Source organism: Symphalangus syndactylus, chromosome 7, assembly GCF_028878055.3.
Source record: "Symphalangus syndactylus isolate Jambi chromosome 7, NHGRI_mSymSyn1-v2.1_pri, whole genome shotgun sequence".
Lineage (NCBI taxonomy): Eukaryota > Metazoa > Chordata > Mammalia > Primates > Hylobatidae > Symphalangus > Symphalangus syndactylus.
In genome coordinates, this window is record NC_072429.2 from 17,015,190 (window position 1) to 17,034,530 (window position 19,341).

The following is a 19,341-nucleotide window of genomic DNA, read 5'->3' on the forward strand; positions in this document are numbered from 1 at the left end:
AGGTGGGAATCAGGCCGGGAGCTCAGTATACCCTTCTAATAATAATAGCTAAATTTAATGAACACCTATTATGCAGATTACCTCATCTGATATTCACAAGGGCGAAGTGCCATTGCTGGTCCTATCTTCAGACAGAGACTCTCAGGCTTAGAGAGGTTATGTAACTGCCTCAACATCCTCTTACTAATTCAGGCAGAGCTGGGCTTTGCATCCGGCTGTCTGGCCCCAAGGGTCATGGTCTTAACCACTATCCCATACTTCTTCCCCTATCCCCTGCCTCCACCACCTCAAGCTGGGTGGTCTCAGAAGAACAGAGGTTTCTTGGCCCAGCATCTGAGACTTTCTCTTTCACCAGAAGTTGCTTCTGGCTGGATTGCCTGTTTGGCTCCCTCAGGTCCCTCAGAGGGCTTCACCCTGCACTTGGTCCCCCTTCTCTGAATGTGACCCTCCTTCCTGTTGCTGGGTACTTACTGCATACCAGGTGCCTTATACCTATGGCGTGTTTTGTTTGTTGAGAAAGGGTCTCACTTTGTCGCCCCGGCTGGAGTGGCTGAGGTGCGATCTCAGCTCACTGCAACCTCTGCCTCCAGGGTTCAAGCAATTCTCGTGCCTCAGCCTCCCGAGTAGCTGGGATTACAGGTGCCTGCCACCACACTCAGCTAATTTTTGTATTTTCAGTAAAGACAAGGTTTCACCTTCTTGGCCAGGCTGGTCTCAAATTCCTGACCTCAAGTGATCTGCCCCCCTTGGCCTCCCGAAGTGCTGGGATTACAGGTGTGAGCCTCTGTGCCCGGCAGCATGTTTATTTTTAAAATTTTTAAATTTTAAATATTTTAATTTTTGTGGGCACATAGTGTGTATACACACACACACACACACACACACACACATATATATGGAGTAAATGAGATGTTTTGATACAGGCATACAATGCATAATAATCACATCATGGAAAACGGGGATCCATGTCCTCAGGCATTTATCCTTTGTGTTACAAACAATCCAATCATACTCTTTTAGTTGTTTTAATACCTACTCTTTTGTTTAACCTGCAACCCCATGAGAAGAGGCTATTATTTCTTTGTATACATGAATAAACTTGCCTAAGATCACACAGCTAATAAGAGGGGAGGCTGGAATTTGAACCCTGTCTGCCTGACCCCAGAGCCCACCCCATTAGCTTCTCTGCTATGACCCCTCCTGAGCAAGGCCCTTGACACCCCAAGGTGAGCCATGAGCAGGCCTAACCTCCTCTGCCCTCTGGTCCTGTTCTGCCGAAGACAGTGTGCATGCACCCAGAGCAGGAGGAGAAATCAATATTTCTAAAGCAGACCATTTCCACAGAAGCCCACCAATATCAAACAGAAGTGTTTGAATGTACTGCCTGACACTTAATTAGGCAGTAATATTTATTTCTACAAATAGAGAAAGAAAAGCCTCCCACAGATTTCCTAAGCAATTTTCAATAGTCAGTCAACTGAACTCCCCCAGAATTTCCCTAATAGAGGAAACCACAAATTATCACCATGCCCCGCAGTTCCCTTTCCATGTCAGCCCCCAGAATACCTGCTTATCTACTCATCTTGGATAAGTGCATCTGCTCAGCCTGCTCGGTAGTGACTTGAAAGGGTGACAAAAGTGGAAGAAAGAATGGTTCAGACAGGAGATAAGATGGCTGCTTGCCTGTTAACTATGTCTTTTAATTTGTCCTTTGGCAACATCGAAGGTAAGAGTATCAATGTTTCAAAAATGAAGCTGAGGTTAAAAAGTTCTCTAACAGGTAAGTTGGATAAAAGTAACTTCAAAGCAATGGTCTCTACATTTGGGAATTGCAATTTCCCTTTCAGATAAAAACCCTCTGCTCCTTTATGTTCCTTTGAGTCAAGTATTTCTCATTTATTTTGTTTTTTGGAAAAGTTTCAGACTCCAACAAAAGGAGGATGTGTTCAATGCTTAGATTTTGTTCAAATAGATACTAATTAACATGACCAGTCTTTATGAACAAAAAGGCAATTGTGAGGATTTCTTTACATTTAAAAAATGATTATGAATCTTCCCAAATTTGTCAGCAGTGGTTATTAGCCTCATTTTTTAAAATTGAGAAATAAATTGGAGGATTTTGCTACATGTACAGGCATTGTAGTGAAGTGTCTCAGAGGGCCTGGAACCAGTCAAACCCCATCTCTGCCATATGCTAACGTTATGGCTTTGGGCGAATTATTTTAAGTGACAAAGGTTTTGTTTCCCTATCTGTAAAACGGGGCATAATAAAGGAAACGTGTCATACTATCACACAGCCCGACACATGGTAATTCCCCTGTGAATGTTAGTTAGTACAAAGTATCAGTCTGATCTCCAGGCCCGAAGGACAGAACTGATGCCTCCTCCATCTTCACATCCCCTCTCTGATGAACACACCCGCCCTACTTGGCTATTTGATCACTCACAGTGGCCTAAGAGGAATATTCGCCCATGCTAAAATTTCTCCTGAGAGCTGATTTTCTTTTCAGCTAACTACTCTGTTAGGAGGAATTGAGAAACAAAACCCTCCTACACACTGGACACAGCACTGACAACCCTAAAGGAAATACAAGCAAATAAATATAAACACACATGACAAATATTGGACAGGACATATGCTGTATAAATATAGCAATGCGCTTTGCATTCCTAAATACATCCTGCTAGCTCTCTGGAGACCAATTTACGAATAAGGCTTTCCACCAGCATTTCTGGCTGAGCGCTGGGGAGTTAGATTAAGTGTTGAGAATGTCTGCTTTGAGCACATCCTGAGCCTCCACACCAGCCCAAGGCACTGTATTGATCCTCTTTCTTACCATGGACTTTGCCTGAATAAACCAGCTCAGGTTTCAATGAGAACATTTTAACTGCAGAAAGCTAACCTATAAGCTGAGACCAAGCAAAAATAAATAAATACATACATACATACGTACGTACATACATACATACATACATACACACATAGAAGAAGAAGTTGTGAAAGGAAAGGAATAGACATTGAAAAACTGCTTTGGTGTAAGGAAATATCACAAGGTCTTATTATGGAACATTGCACTAACCAAGCTCAAAAGGTGTAGATCACATTATTCAACACCATCCCAAAGGCACCTGGCATTTAGACAACAGAATCAGGGAGAGGAAAAGTACATCTTTACGAGCAGAGGCCCCCAAGGGGGACCCTGTCACCCAGAGCAGCAGCGAGTCTCTTACGGGCAGCGTTTTGCCGTCCTCCGCGCACACACACATGATGACTTCCACATTCCTCTGTGTGGTCTTGTTGTACTTGTCAAAGTCACCTTGTAAGAGAGTAATGTAGATGTCGTTCCTGACATCCCCTGAGGCAGAGGGAGAGAGAAACAAGAGTTAGTGTGGATTGCAGCAGGAGAGACGCTGACTAACTAGAGAGGATGGAGGGTGAGAAGAAGCTCCCCCACCTGGATTGGTATTAATTAAAATCAGAACTGCTTAGAGAAAGCATTTTTTCCTCATCAGGGAGGCTGGAGAAGTAGGTAACAAGAGAATGAAGGGATGCTAGGAAATCAGTTGCAAAAAGGGAAGTAGGGACACTCAAAATTGGCCATGTTTTTCTCGACATTAAAAATCATTTAATTTTCATCCTCTAGTGACACCTTCTGGGAAGGCAAAGGAAAGCTCCAATTGAATTGATCCTGTCCCATGAAAACAACCAAACATATGCATCTGCCGATATTTCACTGTATAGGAGCAGAATAGAGCAACTTCCCATGTGTCCTAGGGACACAGGGTTAGGAAGGAGCTGCAGAGGACCTTCGGGAAGGGAGGCAAGAAAAATAGAAAATCTGCCAGACACAGGTAGCTCATGGCTGTAATCCCAGCACTTTGGGAGGCCAAAGCAGGCAGATCGCCTGAGCTCAGGAGTTCAAAACCAGCCTGGGTGACATGGCAAAACCCTGTCTGTATCAAAAATACAAAAATTTTAGCCAAATGTGGTGGTACATGCCTGTGGTCCCAGCTGTTCAGGAGGCTGCGGTAGAAGGATTGCTTGAGCCTGGGAGGCAGAGGCTGCAGTGAGCTGAGGTCAAACCACTGTACTCTGCACTCCAGCCTAAGTAACAGAGCCAAACCCCGTCTCAAAAAAACCAAAAGAAAAAAAAAGGAATAGAAAATCCTACAAGAGGATACACAAGTAATTGAAGTCTCAGGTAAAGCATGGACAAAGAAATGACAGCACAGGTCCTAGGAGACCACCACCAGACAATGTGGAAAGAAACAGCAAGTCAGTGAGAGCCATCGTGAACGGAAGTCCAAGACACAGGTTTAAGACACAAAGAGAAGTTTCAAAAGAGTATTACTATTGTCAAAAGACAAAATTACAAAAAATTTAGTTTAAAGACCTCACTTGGCTCTATTGCAATTCTAGAATCGGGCAATGCTTCATTACATAAAATAGAATCAGTGTTCCAAAGAGCTGAGCAGAAGAGGTTGGCTTTATAGACAGAGAAGGCTTGAAGGAAGTAGAAGCAAGACAGAACGAATTGGTTATTTCAAAGTTATTGCCCTCATAAGACTGAAACAGGGAAACAGAAAAATAGAAAAGTGACTGATTGTTAACATCAGGTTACTTCGGGAACTTCATTATCATGCCCATTGAAAATTGAAAATGGTCTGTCTGGAAAATAGGCTGTTTCTCTTTCTCTCTTTCTCTCCGGCTCTCTTTTTCTTTTCTTTTCTTTCTTTCCTTCCTTTCTTTCTCTCTGTCTCTGTCTCTGTCTCTTTCTCTCTCTCTCCACCCTCCCCTCCCCCCTCCTGCCCTCTCTCCCCTCTCCTGATTTCTTGCAAGATCAGATAACAGTTTAGTTTAGGTTTGGTGACATGAACCTTTAGCATGGCTGACTCCATTTTGATGTTCAGTCTGGTTTGTTGGGGGCTGGTGCAGGAATTTAGTCCAAAACAATGCCCTCCTATAATTTTTGTTTAATATTATATAAACTCATTTTTTAAAATTACACACACATTTGGAAATGTAGTGGCTACTTCCAGATACAAAGATATGAAGGAACTTTTAACATTTCACTTTATACCTTTTCACACCATTTGAATATTTTACAATCAACACGAATTCCTTTGGTAATATAAAAAAAAAGCTTAAAAGTATAAGAGAATGACAATATTCTCCCAGAAAGAGTGCAACTGTTCTGCATGTGTAAAATATAAATGATGTCCACAATAAATTATTACGTGATAAAAACAAGTTGTAGAATACTATATAAAGTATATTAAGTAAAGGAATATAAAGTATGACCCCATTTGTGGGGAAAAGGGGCATGTGCATATATTTACGTGCTTGTGTCTATTTTGTTAATGCATAGAAGTTTTTGGATATACAGACATCATTTTTAGTGGTTATCTTCAGGGAGAGAACTGGAGAAAGGCAGTAAAAAAGGAAGGAGTTGACTCTTTAAAGGAAAATGAATTAGACAAGCTGAATTGGCCCCTATGTCCCCAGGGGAAGGTCAGAGCAGCTGTGTCTCACCTGGCATGATGATCTCTGGGAATCCCAGCTTCCTGGCCACCACGGTGGTCCTGTCGACCAGGTGTGGATAGTCCTTGCGAATCTGAATGATGTCACCCACTAGCATCTTCATGGTCACCCAGAGGCCTGGAAAGGAACGGCTCACCGTGAAGAGCCCACTTTTGCAAGTGTCCTCTCAGTTGGCCCTCCCGCCACCTCTCCCCTCTGTCTTTCTGGAGATCACTGGGAACACAGCCATACAGCCACAGATGCAGCCACCCAGCCCACGGGGCCTCCAGAGTGGGAGATCTCTGGGTCTGAATTCCACTAATTATTTCTAGCAGTGTCAGCCTCTGGCAAATTATCCCACTTCTCTAAGCCCAAAGTGAGGATGACACCACCTATCTCACAGGCCTGGAGTAAGAATGAAATCAAACAAGGTAACTTATTAAAGTGCCCCTGGAACACGGGAGATATTCAGGATGTATCAATTCCTCTCTTCTTTTGGGCACAAGGACATGCCTCCAATTTGCTTCAGGAAATGTGACTTATCCCTACAGATCATATGTTCCCATTCTTCCCAGTGGTCTGTCTGGAAGGAAAGCTAAGTATCCCAGTGTTCAGGATTTTGATTCATTTGCTGAAGAGTTAGGGGCTACCAAGCTGGAGCAGGCTCAGCCCACTGGCACACTGGCACTATACCTTGCCCTCCACTGTCCCCCTTGGAGGCTATGACTTTGCCCAGCAGGCTGTGTAGGAAGTCATTCTCAGCTGTAACCCTGGAAAGGAAAAGAGAGCATGAAATGTCCACATCGTGCCCTCCTTGTGTTTCAAGGGGCCCCAGGAATCTCCCCAGCCCCTCCACACGCCTCAGGTGAAAAGCGAGTTTGCATATGTCAGCTCAGGGTATATACATGCCATCAAGAGGTACCTCACTTTTTATCACAAAGCAATGTGGCTCTGAAATTTGGGAACATCAATGCTACAGGTAGAGGCCATTTCCTATTCTCCAGGAAGATGCTTATAAAGGTAGGATTCCAAAGCTTTCGACATGCATATCTGCTCAGCAAGGGTAAAGACTTGAGTTGCTCCTGCTAAGTCACTGTCACACGCCTTCAGCAAAGTCACTAGCCTCATTACCTGGACCATCCTTAGGGCTATTAAGTACTGATGATGCTCAAACTGGAGCCCTGCTTTCCAGAAGACTCCTTTTGGAACAGGAGAGGAGAGGACATTCACCTTCCTTATTGCCCTCCTCCTAAGTCATGGATATGTCTATCCATGAGAACCAGGTTAGGATTCCCTGCCACATGCTCTTGAAATGCTGCTGCTTCACAGCTTCGTGGTTTCTGCTGCACTTGTAATTAATGTATTAATCTTTTGTTGATTATCTGTTTAATTCCCCATCTATACTATGAGCTCCATGAAGACAGGGCCCGTCTTGTTCACTACTTCATCCTCCACACCTAGCACAGTGCCAGCCTCTGCCAGGCCACCAATAAATGTCTGTGGCATAAATAACATCTGATGAATGAATGGCTGAAGAGCTGTTTGGTTTTGAGTGCCTGGGCACTGAGCCAATGATTCTCACCCTGCGATCCCCTTGGGAGGCTCCACCTGCCTATCACTAACTCGGGGAACCGGTACCCTCTGAGCTCCAGCAGCCCTTGATGACAAAGGGTGTGGTTGAAGAGAATGGAAAGAAATGGGAAATGTCTTACGGGTGAAAAGGAATGAAGTGCTGCTTTTCTTCATCACTCTCTGCTTTCCCCTTGATGATGTCTGTTATATCCATAACTAGAAAGAAGACAGAATGAATTAATGGTTTAACTTCCTCCTGCTCCCATGAAGGGATGACAGTGGGATGAGCTTATGGGACAGGAGGTAGGGCCTGGGATGCCTGGGGGTCAGGAAGGCCTAAAATGGCAAGCAAGCCAGTGCTGCACAATACACAGACAGCAGAGGTTCCTCGCATGCAGCACTGGGGTAAATACCTCTAGGCAAAGCAGACTGGGAGGTCAGTGGGCCAGGGAGGCATCCAAGAGCACCATGGCTTAGCAGAGGTCAAAAGGAAAGCATCAGAGTCGTGGCTATGGAATTCAGCAATTAGGTTTGGATTTGACATGCATGTATTGAATGTCTACCGTGCCTACAAAACCAGAGAGCAGTGATTGGGTCTCTGTAGGATCTGAGAATCTCATGAAATATCCACCCTCTTTTCATAAGTGTACTCATATGTACAGATACATAACTGAAGAATCCTCAAATCCTGTGATTCCAGAGGGATCCCGGATCCTCTGAAACCTTTCCTTAAATCAGCCACTAAAGGTCCCAAAACCAAGGTGAAGAACTCCTACACTAGAATGGGGATTATAGAAATGGGAGTGTAAGAGAGGGCTGAGAAAAGCTACTCCAATCAAGCCCATATCCTAGTTACAGAAAATACCTCAAACACTCCAGGCACTGGGCAGGGGGCCATTAAAATTGCTTGGGTAATAATCAACCACTGACTGCATCTAGATAGAGAGGGGAGTCAGAGAGCAGACAGGAGGAGAAATTGAGCATCCATTCTCTCTAACAGACTCTCCTCATCCATCCTCAGTGCTGTGATTAAGGCGGGGCAATTTCCCTTTGGCTCCAAAGTTATTCATAGGACCTGGTAGAACAGATAATCATCTCTCCCTGCCCAGAGTAAATACTATGGAGATGAGGATGTGACCTATAGTAAAGCTCCTGGGGCTTCTGCTGAAACTAATGGGAAGGAGGTACATTCTTTCCATTGGGTTGCTAAGTTGGTAGGATGCAAGCTTGGAACAGCTGGCTGATAATTTGCCAACTAGTTGGACAGCCATCTTCTTAGTAAGCCAGCATGAAGACATAGGGGCTGAGCAAGAAAGAGACAAATTCTTCATAGTAAGCCAGCATGAGGACGTAGGAGCAAGAAAGAGACAAATTGATTTGAGTTCCTGGATCCACCTATGCCTGAAGCGATCTATTCATAAGCCTTTCAGTTAAGCCAGTAAAGTACCTTTTTTTTCCGTCTTCTACCAGTTTAGATCAGATTTCTGTCAACTGACACCAAAAGAGAGGGCAGGCTACAGCTGAGGACAAAGACACACTTTGCGGTAAGGTTGAAGGATCCTCACTGCCTTAACAGAAACACCATGATGTCAGAAATGCCCCCACAAGTAGAATCAGAGCATTTTAGAGCAGTAGAGGATTTCATGAATTAACCAGGTGTGAGTCCTTCATTTTGCACATAATAAAACTAAGGCCCTGGGGAAAATGCTTGCCCAAGATCACTGGCTGGCTAGCTAGCCGCAGTGCCAGGTTAAAAAAATTTAAAAAAAGTGAGCTCAGTAAAACATCCTCCACTCCACCACTTTGCAAGCAGTGCCGGGGACTATTTGGAGAGTAAGCAGGTCCGTGATTACAGATCAGAGCATCTTGAAGTGAGAAACCTGAAACACTGAGGTTAGCTATGGTACATAGGGGTTATAAATGGTATACTCTTAAAATTTTATATTTTAATAAAAAGAATAAAACTGGCATATCAAATTGCCATTTTCACAGGTATTTAAATTGCCTTTGATGAAAAACATACATTATGTAAAGCAGGTTGATTAAAAGAATATATATTTGGTAAATAACAGTACAAGTGGTAGTCAAACATAACTAAAACCATAAAAGTGGGGCAAGAATGAGGAAGCCTTAGAAACCCCAGGAGAGCTAAAGCTTAGGAGGAATGCAGAGCTGATGTTGCTGTACAGCAGCCTCATGCAGGGCTCTGCCTCAGGTCAGGCCAATTCTCCAAGTGTCCGTTTCCATCTGGAATTTAGAAGTGTGGTAGGTGACTCATTCTGTGTAACTGCATTTCCTGTCCTAGACATATTTTTTAAATGATTTGCTCCTCATAATTAGATCCTGCCTGTATTGTTTTTCCTTTTTCACAGAGCTGGGGAGCAAAGGTGTCAACTGCTCAGACGGCCCTGGTCTCCCGATGCTGTACTCCAGACAAGAGGAGCCCATGATTCACTGTGTTCATCATAAATCTGGACTTAGTCACCAATTATTTCGATTTAGTCACCAGAAATGTAGTTATTAAGGGCTGTCTGGCATAAATTTTGCAGGGGTAGGGGCAGCAGGAGGAGGTTGGGAAACAAATCATCATTACAATTCAGCCACATAAAATGTGCGCTCCAATAAAAATTAATGCTGCAGAGTGTGTCCCTTACCTGCCACCCCAAACGGCCTCCTCAGTCCCTGCGTGCACTTCTTTGCACCAGTATCCTTAAGATCCATCTTGCCGACCCGGACTATTTGACAAATCAAGTAAATTTTATCCCTGTTGAGGTCTTTGTTTCCAAGATCCTGTGGGGAAAGAAACAAAAAATTGCCCATCATGTGCTGAATGGGGAAAAAAAAAAGTAGACAAGAAAACCCAGTAATAGTAATTTCTGAGGGATGTATATAATACTTGCTATACATGGACCAATCATACAATAAGTCCTGGAAAAGATAGAAAACAAGGCTTTCACATCCATTTTACAGATAAGCAAGGTAAGGTTTGCAAAGGAAAATGAGTGATAGAACTCTAGTGTTTAATCCCAATTCTTCCCTCTCAAAATGATAGGATGAGAGAAGGGTAGAGGTGGAATATCAGCTGTACAGACAGGATTCTCCGTATGCCGAGGTGATGGATCCAAAAGTAGCATTTGCTACAGATGACTCGGATGATGCCATCGGTCACATCATTGCTCAGAACCTCTGAGAGAGAAGGCAAAAGGAAGAGAGAAAAATCATAACAGCTACCATTTCCTGCACATCTAATGTGTGGCCATCAGTTGGGTTGAGGTACTGCTAACAACCCCAATAACTCAGAGCTTACAACTCAGCAGAAGTTTACCTCTAGTGCAGTCTACAGGGCCAATGCAGAGGGGTGGGGGCTCTGATTTCTTACTTACTCTGGGCCCCTGGCTGGCAGCTCTGTCTCAGCACAGGTGCTCTCACTGTCTCTGCTGCAGGGGAAAGGAATGTGGCAAATCACTTCTGGTTCTTAATCATTTACCCAAGAGAGATGCACATCACTTTTTGCTTGCATGTCATTTGCCAAAGAAAGGCATATGGCCACACCTGACTTCAAGGGGTCAGGAAACTGCAGTCAACTATCTGTGTGTTTGTTTGTTTATTTATTTATTTATTTATTTATTTATTTATTTATTTATTTATTTTGAGACAGGGCTTCACTCTGTCACACAGGCTAGAGGGCAGTGGCATGATCACAGCTCACTGCAGCCTCAATCTCCCAGTCTCAAATAACCCTCCCACCTCAGCCTCTTGAGTAGCTGGGACTACAGGCATGAGCCACCATGCCCAGCTAATTTTTTTTTTCAAGAGATGGGGTCTCACTATGTTGTCCAGGCTGATTTCAAACTCCTGGGCTCAAACAATCCTCCCACATCAGCCTTCCAAAGTGCTGGGATTACAGACATGAGCCACCGGACCCAGCTCAACTGAGTCTAGAAAAGCCAAAACAGGTGAAATGCACTGTCTCATCCACTGTGCTAAGTGATTCCTGCATCATCATATTCAATCCCTCACATCTCTGAAGTACATACAATTATTGCATCCCCATTTGACAGATGGGGAAACTGAGACACAAAGAAGATAAGAGGCTTCCCCAAGGTCATGACCATAGCCCATGAGACTCTGGGCTTTGAGCCCAGTCCCTGACACCAAAGACCACAAACATAGCTACTACAGTACAGCTCCCTTGCCATCAGAAAGGCATGCAGGAGGAAACTCCTGACTGCCTGCTCAAATCTAAAAGCTTCAGTGATCCTAAGGCCCCCTGCCAGTAAGGATCAGCTAAGGAAGAAACAACAAGACATGCTGTTGGCATCAGAGTAGAGTACCCTGGGCCAGGTCTCAGAAGGGAACAGTTTATTCTCCTTCCAGTTAATTCTCATGTGGGCATATGCACTGGGAACAAGCTGTCGGCTCACATCAGATCCAGTACCAAGACAGAGCTGCCATCCCCAGACTCTCACTATGCTGGTATAGGAGGAAGGGAATGGGGCTGTGCAGAGTCTCTGGGAACAAGGCAAGGCCCCAGCGTGGTCCACACCTTCCTGCTTGGGGACCCCGACGGTTAAATTTTATATGTCAACCTGACTAGGTTGTGGTGCCTAGCTGTTTGGTCAAACACCAGTCTGGATGTTGCTATGAAGGTATTTTGTAGACCTGATTAATATCTACAACCAGCTGACTAAGTAAAGGAGATGACGTTCTATAATGTCCATGGGCCTCATCCAACCAGCTGAAGGTCTTAAGAGCAAAAACAGGTTTCCCAGACAAGGAAGAATTCTGCCTCAAGACTGTAGTATAGAAATCTTGCCTGAGTTTCCAGCCTGCCAGCCTGCCTTTAGGATCTCAAACTTATATTCCATGGGTTCTGTTTCCCCGGAGAGCACTGACTGGTACAAGGGCTGTCCATCCCACCAGCTGCAGGAATGGACATCTGCTTTTCAGGCTAAGAAAGACCCCCCACCCCATCACCTGCATCCCTTGCCTTCTTCTGCAGGCATTTGAATTTGAGATCCCAATTATCTCACATCCAGATGGTTGGAACAGCCGTGTCTCTGGCCTGCCTGACTCCTTCCTCCAAACCACCCTGAAATCTCTTACGAATTCATCTTTAGGCATTGCATCTATTATTTCATTTCTCTCCCCCCAACAACACTAATAGCTCCCTGTTTCCTACCCTATTAGTTCTACTCTTTCCCGGTTGACATGAAAGGACCTAGACATAACATATCCAGCTGTCCTAGTCCACTGATTCCTCATGACTCTCTGAATATAAGTAGGTTATTTTTGTCACAAAGATTTCTTTATTGCTCCATAAACACACAATGCACACTTCCAACTCTGGATCTTTCTTCCTAATCCCCCTGCTCCCACACCTCCCCTCCAATGCTTGCCTCTTCCTCCTCTACATATCCACATCATTTCCATCCTTAAAACTTGAATCCTGCTTCCTTCATAATGACCTCCATCCCTAATACCTTCTCTCCTTAAATTAGGATTCTTCATATTTTTGAAATACTTAGATTGGTGCCTTTCAGAGGCATTTCAGAGCCACAGAGGCCCTGGTACCTGAAAGCTTCCTAGACATGAAGAGGCTGAATTGCACCCCCACCGACACACACACACCGCAAATTCATATATTGAATACCTAATCTTCAGTGTCTCACAATATGACTGCATTTGGAAACAGGGTCTTTAAATAAGTAATTAAGTTAAAAAGAGGTTGTTTGGTCAGTATGACTGGCGTCCTTATAAGAAGATATCAGGGCACAGAGAAACACAGAGAGAAGACCACGGTGAAGACTCATGGAGAAGACAGCCATCTGCAAACCAAGGCAAGAGGCCTCAGAAGAAACCAACCCTGCCAACACCTTAATCTCAGACTTCTAGACTCCAGAATTGTGAGAAAATACATTTCTCTTATTTACATGAACCAATCTGTGATAGTTATGGCAGGCCTAGCAAACTAATATACTACATAAACCTAGAAGATTCCTAGGTAAGTCCCCATTCCACCCTCTTCTCTTAAAAATTTTTTACTTGCTCCAAGGAAGAAACCAGACCTCTTAGAGCTGTCTCATCAGACAGCCCCCCGCCCCCCACACACATACCTCCACGCTAAAGAATCTTAAAGTGTAAAAAATAGCCAAATGTTATATCCACATTATATTCTCTGGAGGGTGTGTCAACTGGCAATCCTTATAGAGAACTGTGTTCCAATCTATGGTGTCTCCCAGTCATTTCTGCTTTGGCCTTATAAAACTCGAAAGTGTTGGGGAAGCAGGGCAATGGAACTTAACAAGCATCACCTGATTTAGGAACTCATTAGTGCTTCTTTTATTATTCACTCTTGTTTCCTGTGTGTTAGCAGCCACCCTGAAACTGGGCTAAATCTTAGGGAACCTCGTAGTATATGCTGCTTTCTTCTTACATAGCCTTGTGGGGTGAACCCTTACAAAACAAGGGGAAAGGGCCGGGAGCAGTGGCTCATGCCTGTAATCCCAGCACTTTGGAAGGCCGAGGTGGGTGGATCATGAGGTCAGGAGATCAAGACCATCATGGCCAACATGGTGAAACCCCGTCTATACTAAAATACAAAAAATTAGCAGGGCGTGGTGGCATGTGCCTGTAGTCCCAGCTACTTGGGAGGCTGAGGCAGGGGAATTGCTTGAACCCAGGAGGTGGAGGTTGCAGTGAGCTGAGATTGCGCCACTGCACTCCAGCCTGGTGACAGAGCAAGACTCCATCTCAAAAAAATAAAAATAAATAAATAAATAAATAAAACCAAAAAGAGGGAAAGTCAACAGTCAGCTGGACCCACATGCCAGGTTCAGAGAGGCTCAAAGAGCTGGAAGCCTTCCCCCAACATAGGAGACCAGGAAGAGCTAACATCCAGAGAAGGAGGAAATAAGGCCAGCAAGACACATGCTTGCCAAGTCTTATCTCATCTCTAATTTAAACGTCACCTCAACACCCAGTTTAAAGTAACTTCTAGTCACATACCGTCACATCACCCTGTTTTAATTATCTGCATTGCTTGGATTGCTTTCTGACATTGCTCTTGTTTATTTGTGCATGCATTTTATTATCTGAATTTAACCCCACTGCACCATGAAAGCACTCACTGCTGTATTGCCAGTGCTTAGCACAGAGCACATGCATAGTAAGCACTCATCGGCTAGCTCTTGGATCGATATAAGAAGTGAGAGCACCATCACCTTCCTTGCCTCCTGATATGGTCTGGATCACTGTCCCCACCCAAATCTCATGTTAAAATGTAATCCCAGGCTGGAGGTGGGGCCTGATGGGAGGTGATTGGATCATGGGGGTGCTTTCTTATGGTTTAACACCACGAGAAATGATGATAGCACCTTTGGTTCTCCTAAGACCTGGTTGTTTAAAAGTGTGTAGCACCTCCCCCGTCTCTCTTGTTCCTGCTCTGGCCACATAGGACAAGCCTGCTTTCCCTTTGCCTTCTGCCATGATGGCAACTTTCCTGAGGCCACCCCCCGCCAGAAGTCGAGAAGATGCCAACATCACCCTTCTCGTACAGCCTGCAGAACCATGAGCCAATTAAACCTCTTTTCTTTACAAATTACCCAGTTTCAGGGATCTCTTTATAGCCATGCAAGAATGAACTAATACACCCCCAGATCAAGACTCTGATCATCTCAACAGAGGGAAGCATCCACCTGTTGAGCCTGTCAACCAAGGCTCTCAACTCCACTTGTTCTGAGGAGCTGAGATGTGGCCCAGGCAGAATTCCATGAAGGCAGGATTACATTCTCATTAATGCTGTGTGACACAAATTTACTGATGCTCTTTCCCCCATGTTTACATCATGAATTGGTTCTCTGCAAAATGAACCACTGATTGATTCCCCGTCCTTCTCCCTCTCATGAAACATCTGTCTTGTGGTTTAATCAGGAAGGCCTGTGGGACTCTCCTATTTATCAAGAAAATAAATAGGCTCCTCCTTCTAACTAATAACAGATAAACAGGATGGAGGTACATCTATACATGCCAAGAAAACTTTGCCTGAGCAATTAGGACCTATAATCCTATTCCATGCCTCTGGCCCATTTTTTAAACAAAATAACAAAATTAATCAGCTATTCCTCAATCTAATCACAACATAACACAAGACATTGCAATTAATGGGCTGTAACCAAAAAATTATTGTAGAGCAAGGTAGGTTAATCTGGCATGTCGGTCACTCCTGGATCCAACTCATCTGTTTGGTCAATGACCAAATCCCTCCCTGGCTCCTTCTCTGTAATTTCCCTTGCTAATACAGGCAATGTAGTGAAAAATCTCATAAATAGTGTTCTCCCCAAAGGAATTTACAGACAATGCTAAGATATTTAGGTGTCTTAAGATCACACTTGCTGGGTGCGGCGGCTCACACCTGTAATTCCAGCTACTCAGGAGGCTGAGGCAGGAGAATCACTTGAGATTCTCCTTGAGAGCCGAGATGGTGCCACTGCACTCCAGCCTGGGCGACAGAGCGAGACTCCATCTCAAAAAAAAAAAAAAATCACACTCTTCACACCCTTATGGAAACAGGTTGAGAAAGGGGTCTCTACTGGAAATTATAACCTTTACTTATCTCCTTCTTTCCCCTGTTTCCCCTATTCAGAGCTAAAAAGCCAGCTTCGCTCTCAGAAATAAATCATCCAAATAACAATCAATTTCAACATTTCTACGTACATGTCTTGCCCAGTGAGTACTGGTATTTAGAAGGATGATCCTAAGGACCCACCAGATCGTTAGTCATCTGTGACTTAATTATATTCAGAATGTCCAATTTACCAAGGCAGTCAATGTTCTAGGAAGGTCCTATTTTTTTCTGATATATTTTAGAAAGATTTTTCAGAACGCCCTGAACAAAGAAAGGAACTCAGGTTAATCATGAATGAACTAGAAAATCAAAATTGCTGTTGTGCCCAGTTCACCTGGGCATTATTGCTCAAAGAAGTTGGTGCTTGTTTATGTAGCATTCTGCATATGTTCTGTGTGTGTGCAGGAGTGAGACAGATACGGAGAGATGAGGAAAAACAGAGGTGAACATCCATCTTGCCAAAAGCTTCCTCAAGGCACACAATGTCCTTTGTCAGCTTTGGATTTCTGCATGAAGCCCAGAACACAGCTCTGCAGGACAGCCACACTCCACCCTGAGCTCCTGACCAGCCTCATTTCCAAGGTCACGTTTTTGTGTCTGGGGAACACGGTAATGAGAAGAGGGTGCACACTCACCGTGAAGACCACCTTCAGATTGTTGAGCATCTCAATCTCCTTAGGGAAGCCTCGGCTGCCCCATCGCACTAGGTAGTTCTCGCTGTGGGAAGAAGAGTGGCAGCCCGTTACTGCCAGGGGACCTGGCATCCGTTTAGTAAAAACATTCCCCAAGCATCTACTATGTGCCCAACACCATACTGGCTGCTGGGGGTATGTAGGTGTTTAAGATAGACACGGTCCTTCCCTCCGAGAGATCACAGTTGTGTTGAAAGACAGACATTAGACAGGCAAGAGCAAAGAACTATTAACATATGTGTATTTGCCACTTCTATCCCTCTGCCATCTGCTAAGCAAATTCTGGCACAGCTGTCTAATATTTTTGAGGAGCATCTGCATACTGATAGAGGTTATTGAGAATGGCAGAGATGAGAGGGGAAAGACTTTAGTATATTTTATTGGACATTAAGAATATATTTACCTTTTCCGGCCCATTCCCCGTTCAAGACTGAGTAAAGATCTGAATTATTTTAAGTTACCCTTTGAACGTAGAGCTGTTTCCTTGAATGGAATGTCATACTGTGATGGGTCATATGGGGCCTCAGCCATTATCTAAGATACAATTAAATAACTGTTTAAATGCCATTGTGACACTATTTATATAAAATTATGCTACAGGCTAAGCACCCTTAATCTGAAAATCCAAAATATGAAATGTGCTCCCAAACCTGAAAATTTTTAAGTGTCAACATGATGCTCAAAGGAAATGTTCATCAGAGCATTTTAGATTTCAGATTTTTGGATTAGAGATGCTCAGCTGGTAGGTATATATAATGCAAATATTCCAAAATCCAAGAGAAAATCTGAAATTCAAAATACTTCTGGTCCCAAGCATTTTAAATAAGGAATAGTCAGCCTGTATAAAGGAAAAGTTCAGGATGTTGTATGAGTATATATCAAATGGACCTGACCTAGTGGGTGGTCAAGGAAGTCTTTGCTGAGGAAATGACATGAAATAAAGTTGGTCAGGAAAAGAAGGTAGGAAAGGGAAATGTTTCAGGCAAAGTCAACATGAGTAAAGGCTATGAGGCAGCAACGAGCTGGATGCATCTAAGAAACAGATTTAAGGGGGCTGGGCACAGTGACTCATGCCTGTAATCCCACCTTTGTGAGGCCAAGGTGGGCATATCACCTGAGGTCAGGAGTTCGAGACCAGCCTGGGCAACATGGTGAAACCCCATCTCTACTAAAAATATAAAAAATTAGCCAGGCATGGTGGCACACACCTGTAGTCCCAGCTACTAGGGTGGCTGAGGCAGGAGAATCACTTGAACCTGGGAGGCGGAGGTTGCAGTGAGCTGAGGTTGTGCCACTGCACTCCAGACTGGGTAAAAAGGGAGACCCTCATCTCAAAAAAATAAAAATAAAAATAAACAGATTCAAGGGAAAGTTACAAGAGAAAAATTAGAGGGGGAGGCCAGATCACATAGGCTTTGTAGGCCATTCAAGGATTTTGCCTTGATGCTGAGAGTAATGGAAACCCATTGGACGGTTTTATGAGGAGCAGCTATATGGTTCTAATATACGATCCTTTGCCATCTCGCATCTCCTAGCAGCCATCATGCTGGTCAGTCCCATCACTCCAGGAAGATAGAGAAGTCTGGCACTTATTTAAGTTAGAAGAAGTTTAATATAGTTTGCTGATTTGAGTCATCAGATTTTCCATGCCATCTAGTAGCATATAGTTGGTGCTAAATAAATGCCCATTATTTTAAATTAGGAACAAGATTTTTTAAAAATTCAAAAATCAAGTTAGCCTAAGAAGGCATAAAAGGATTCAGCAAAAATTAAAGGGACTTGACTTCCTTTTAGAGCTTTTTTTTATCTGTGATGCCTTGTTCCTCTCTCTCCAGTCACCCCAAAAGGTTAATGAGAGCAGACTGAACAGAATTCAAGTAGGCAATGGGGCCAATAGCAAAAATGAGCATAATCCCAGATTAACCAATGCTTAAAACTCAATCAAGTTAAGTGGATCTTTTAATCTTTTGTGTTTTTTTCAGTAAGATCTAAAAATTGTAGTGGAGTTTGCAGTAAACTAACCAGGAAGGCTCCATCCAAAAATTTTTTTTATTTTTAATGCTTTCTCGTTGGTAATTTCTGTACTGTTGTTAGTGAAATGCTTAGATATATTCCAGTACCTTCCGTCATATGTAGCAAGCCCCTCAGTGACCCAGCTTGCTACATCTAAACAGCAAGCACCAGCAATTTTCTTCCAGGAGAAGCACAATCATAAATAAGGAAAGCAATTTGGAGGGCTGAGCTGGCCTCATGCATCCTCACCCAGGAAGATCTAGGTGGTGGAATCTGAAGGCTCACGGCATCAAGACAGGTAAGATCTCCTCCAAATGACAACCTACTCAGAGGAACGAGGAGTACTATTCCAACTCCTCATCACACAATTTTTGGGCATAAGCCTTACTACTAGCCTGATACCTGAACTGCTTCTCTTTTGTCCTATAAAAATTTACATTAAATTTCCCAAACAGGATCCCTTCAGGGATCTACTGGGGATCTGACCATGATTCAGTCCAACATTGAAACATCGTTCCCAGCCATATTTTTCCCAGTCCACACCTGGGCCACACTGAAGATGTCTTAACCTGCCTGTTGTTCACTATATGTTAACCCTGGCTAGAGCGGGCAGGAGCCCAGATTTCTTGCTTAGGGAAAGAGCAGCTCTTTCAGAGTGAGACTGACATTGGGAGTGTTCCCAGATTCCCCTGCCCCGCTTCCTGCATTGTGCCTCTTCTCTTCTTCCTTTGCTTTCTCCTCTTTTTACGATTGCTGGTTTCTGTTTGTCCTCCTCCCTCTGTTCATCCCCACTCTCCCAGGGCTGGCGCTCATCTCCAGCACTCTCAGAGATGTCACTCAGGCACACCCCGTTGAGCATGGCATGGCAGGGAGCATAGCTGCCACCTCGCTGACTCATGGCCTCCCTCCACAGAGCT

At 43.9% G+C, this 19,341-nt stretch overlaps 1 protein-coding gene across 5 annotated transcripts in view; it reads right to left on the reverse strand.

Annotated features, from left to right (window-relative positions):
* DOCK2 (dedicator of cytokinesis 2) overlaps nucleotides 1-19,341 on the reverse strand; it is a 445,548-nt gene that overhangs the window by 376,900 nt on the left and 49,307 nt on the right. For 3 of the 5 annotated variants that reach the window (XM_055285285.2, XM_063642612.1, XM_055285286.2), the window contains exons 9-14: nucleotides 16,355-16,436; nucleotides 9,748-9,883; nucleotides 7,234-7,309; nucleotides 6,215-6,291; nucleotides 5,534-5,659; nucleotides 3,232-3,356 (exon numbers count right to left, since the gene is read on the reverse strand). In XM_055285285.2, the coding sequence (XP_055141260.1) occupies nucleotides 3,232-3,356; nucleotides 5,534-5,659; nucleotides 6,215-6,291; nucleotides 7,234-7,309; nucleotides 9,748-9,883; nucleotides 16,355-16,436 (622 nt within the window). Of the gene's footprint in view, nucleotides 1-3,231; nucleotides 3,357-5,533; nucleotides 5,660-6,214; nucleotides 6,292-7,233; nucleotides 7,310-9,747; nucleotides 10,280-10,476; nucleotides 10,526-16,354; nucleotides 16,437-19,341 lie in introns of those variants that run through there. The other 2 variants (XM_063642614.1, XM_063642613.1) reach the window with 1 other exon arrangement.